At 39.9% G+C, this 4,167-nt stretch overlaps 1 protein-coding gene across 3 annotated transcripts in view; it reads left to right on the top strand.

The window, feature by feature from the left end:
• Positions 1-2,187, top strand: part of LOC138042059 (tyrosine-protein phosphatase non-receptor type 13-like) — a 46,437-nt gene extending 44,250 nt beyond the window's left edge. For all 3 annotated transcript variants that reach the window (XM_068887799.1, XM_068887800.1, XM_068887801.1), the window contains 4 exons: positions 1-110; positions 809-898; positions 1,201-1,319; positions 1,446-2,187. The exon at positions 1-110 is cut by the window's left edge and continues 71 nt beyond it. In XM_068887799.1, coding sequence (XP_068743900.1) covers positions 1-110; positions 809-898; positions 1,201-1,319; positions 1,446-1,607 — 481 coding nt within the window. In that variant the 3' untranslated portion in view covers positions 1,608-2,187. The remainder of the gene's footprint in view (positions 111-808; positions 899-1,200; positions 1,320-1,445) is intronic.
• The last annotated feature ends 1,980 nt before the right edge of the window (positions 2,188-4,167 follow it).

Below are 4,167 nucleotides of genomic sequence, written 5' to 3'. Positions count from 1 at the left end.
CATGACCAACAGCATAAGCAATAGCAGTGGACCTCCAACACCCCAGGGGCTGAGATACGGAGCTGTGCATTACAATCAATATCATGATCACCCTGCAGACACATATAATGGTGAGGATAGCTAAACCCACCAGAAGGAAGAAGCTCTATGTTTTGTTTTTTTATATAGGGTGCGAAGAGACTCTCCATTAGATAAAAAAATGACGTTTGCCTCGATTTGCTCTCGAATGGATCATCCGACATTTGCTGGAAGCCTTGACACTGACTCCCACCCCACCCATCCCCCTCCGTTTTGGGCACCTTTTTTGCCCCTAATTAACTCTTGACTAATGATTAATAACTGTGAGAACAGGGTAAGGGGGTACTATAGGTACCGTTGTAGTAAATAAAATTGTTATTTCTATTCTATCTGAAATAATAACAAAACAAATAATTACCAAATAGCCATATCCATTTTCAGTTGAATTTTACATTGAACAAGAGTAAATTAGATAAACTCTTGCATTGAATAAATGTGTTTCCTGATATTGCAATTGGGTCGGTCGGTCGGTCGGTCGGTCGGATTGAAAAAAAAAAACCTGAAAAAAATCACAACAAAAGTCTCAGAATATGTACCCCAACATCATTGCCGTGGAGCCTGGAAACAACAAGACGTGAACCCAAAATCGATATGGCGGAAGAGTTGGTTGATGTTATGATACAAATTAAAACGTGGTTTTCTCTATGCTGTTACCATACTCATTTTTCAGACTAAAAGAATTATTTAAAGTGAAAAATGGTTTAACTACGTAACTGAACGTGTTTTTCAGATTACACTATGGAAGATTTGCCGTTTGAAGTCTATCTTACGAAAGGCCAGAGTGGACTGGGTATGAGCTTGACCGGAGGAGACAGCGCAGGTATGGAGATTTTCTAAAACAACTAGAACAAGGCTGCATGTGTTCTCTTCAAGGATTAGTCTAGGAAAGTCGTGTTTGATACACGTTCTTGGGTTCTTAATGAGCTAGGCTTCTTCATTTGGAGTCTTTTTTTCTTTCGAAGAAATTCGTCAGTAAGGATTATCAGCTCAATACACAGGAATCGGGCGGAAAACAAGAATAAGTGGAACAACAAAACTTAGTGAAATGCTTGCATATTAACTTAGTTTGAGTTTCCTTTAACCTTAATTGTAGTTTCTCTCTTATCTACAATGTGAATTTAGGACCAATCTACATAAAGAAGCTGGTACCAGGTGGCTCAGCGATTTTGTCAGGACAGCTCCAAGTTAATGACATTATTCTTCAAGTAAACAACGAAAATGTCGATCGAATGTCCTACAGGGTAAGTCTAAATTTGATACACTAATCGAGCACCTGATCATGCTTCAACTTCTGCGTAACGAATGGCCTTACACAGATCAATTTTACAGTAACTATTTTCCCCTTTTTGTTTTCTTTATATTTGCAGGACGTCCTCTCCATTCTTCGCAATTGTCCCTCCGAAGTCAAACTGTTAGTTCAAAGACCTAGAATGTCATCTCATCTTCCTTACCCAGGTTACCGTGGATGCAGCGATCGAGCCAGTGTAGATAGTTACGGAAGTTATAGTAGTATGTCGAGTATTTTTTAAACGAGTCGGACATTTGATTTGTCTATAGAGTTTTTGGAACAGCTGAGGTGACTTGTTGGACTGAAGCTAACTTACCGGATAGAGCAACTTTCGAATGACCTTGAAAAAGAGTCCGCAGTTTGTTCACGGACCAATGTTTCGCAAGATTAAAACAAAGCTTCTCTTTATTCCCGCCAAGGAAACTCCTAATATGGGCAGTAAATAGTTTGATTGCTCATTCACATTACTGCATTTCAAATGACGTCAAAGCAAAATGCCGAAGTTCCGTGGAGAGATGACGTTGTTTGCATCCGCGTTCGCAAAACCAATGAAAATTCGCGCTCGTTTGTTTTTACTCGATACAGTTAAGCCAATTAAATGTTTTACATTTGTTTACGCTCTGTTTGCACGTTTTATTTTTGAAGGTCATATGAAAGTCACTCTATCTCATTCAAGTGACTAATCCAGAATATATCGAAACCAAAGAAAAGGTTAGCACGTCAGTATTATCTTGTGCAACTAAATTTGTATGGATTTGACAATTTTCGAAGTTGAATTAAATGAATACCACCTCGTTAATTGAATGGGGTGTGAAAATATACATAACTGAAAGTGTTATTTCCTTGAAATACATAATTTCAATTATTCAGCTAAGCTCATACTTGTAGTGGTTATCCTGGGAATTATTCTAAGGTCACAAAAAATTTCCAATATGAAACGCAATTACCGGAAGTGATACGGTGCCGCCCGCAGCAAAATGGCCCCTTTGCAGCTGGCGGTCACATAGTGCAAAAACCGCCATACTGAAGAGCAACTTAATTGCGCACAGGGACATAGAAAACGAAAAAAAATTTTAAATTAAATTGCTTTGTTTTAGATGTCCCAGTGCGCAATGTGCTCTCCAGAATGGCGGTTTTGTACCATGCAATCGCCAGCTGCAAAGGGGCCATTGTCCCGATATTATTTTGCTTTTTTTTCGTATTTGTCTGTTTGAGGGGAGGGGAGGGCTGATCAGCATATTAGCTATTATTGCCACAGCAAGCCAGCCTTTGCCCAAGAATCAACCTCATACAACCGCGTCGATATCAATGGTAGCAGATGCTCAGAATACGCTGACCTATAGATAGGAAGGGCGGATATCGACGTCACCGTCTTACTCTAAGATTGAGGAGCTTTTAGCAACGACGACGGCAACGGCAACGAGAACGTCGTCGTTAATTGTGAATTCGCTTTATTGCAATCACTTCGCGACTATTCCAAGCATTTCAACGTTACTAAGTTGTGGCAAACCCTCAAGAACTAAACTAGTATGAACGACGCTCAATTTAGGGGAGAAAATGAACACTTTTCTCAAGAGCTGACGTTCTCCCTAAAACCTCATAAAATATGCTCATTTCACATTATTAGAGAGCTTTAGATTCTAGGTCGAGAACGACTACGAGTACGAGATTTTCTCATAGAACAACAGTGAGCGCACGCAAATCAGCGTCACTAGCTGAGATTAAGCACGTTTACAGAAAACGGCAAACATCGGACTAAAATTTGCGTTTTACCAAAAATGGAAGAACTCGTTTGATATGCGCTCATTTCTTGCGCGTTAGCAGCAGGTATCAAGTAACTGCCCAAGAACTTTTCAAAAGAGAGGGACAAGTTGGAATAACACCATTTTCATGCTTTTATGACAAGCAGCAACTCCCCCCCCCCCCTCCTTTCCTTTCGCGTTTGCCGTTTCATGTAAACGAGATGCTTAATCTCTCTATTTTGGCGGGAAAAACGAGATACCGTCGTCATTTTAGTACGAGGTTTTGCAAAAATGTCGTCGTGTCAAAACCTGTCACCCACACGGTAGTAGTTTTGGCATTTCCGTCGATCAGGAAAAGGCTCAGTTACCAGCAAGAAGAATAACTGAGCAACCTTTGCTGCTAACAAAGGGTAAGGTTAATCGTCCGGGTTGTAACTTTTCTAAGTATAATTGCTAAAAACAGGCAGTCAGATCTCGTACTCGTTCTCGTCCTCGTCCTAGAATCTAAACTGAGGTCCCTATTGTTTTGCTGACGATAGCAAGAATGAGCTAGTGCTGCAATACGGCAGTCGCTTAATTGATGAATGTGGAATGTAATGAGAAATAATGAAAATAGGGAAAACGACAGAAATAATGAAATGATGAATGGAATAGAAATGTCACGTTATGTTCCCAGCTCTTGAATATTTTTTTGGTTTATGGAGACAGTTGTAAACAAGTCAGATACTGTCCCCATATGACTTTTACTTCATTTCTTCGCAAGCATCGGCCGAGTGGAGTTACAAAAAGTGAGTATATCTGTTTGTGAAATAGTTCAAATTTTATGAGAAAATTAAATAACTTCAGTTTTAGAACGCGAATGGGCCATTTCCAAGTTGCTGTTTGTCTCGGTTTCGAACTGAGCCTTGGTGCTCAACTATTGAAAGGGAAATGACTGCGTTGATTGACATAAGAATAGACGACTTAGTACTATTTGAATGGTTGTGCACCAGGACTCACTTTGAAACCGAGGCATGCAGTAACACCTCGCTGTATTTCAATTTATTATTCTATCTGATG

The sequence above is a fragment of the Montipora capricornis genome, chromosome 3 (assembly GCF_036669925.1).
Source record: "Montipora capricornis isolate CH-2021 chromosome 3, ASM3666992v2, whole genome shotgun sequence".
NCBI classification, from domain to species: domain Eukaryota; kingdom Metazoa; phylum Cnidaria; class Anthozoa; order Scleractinia; family Acroporidae; genus Montipora; species Montipora capricornis.
Note: the sequence above shows the minus strand (reverse complement) of the source record. Positions and strands in the feature narration are given on the sequence as shown.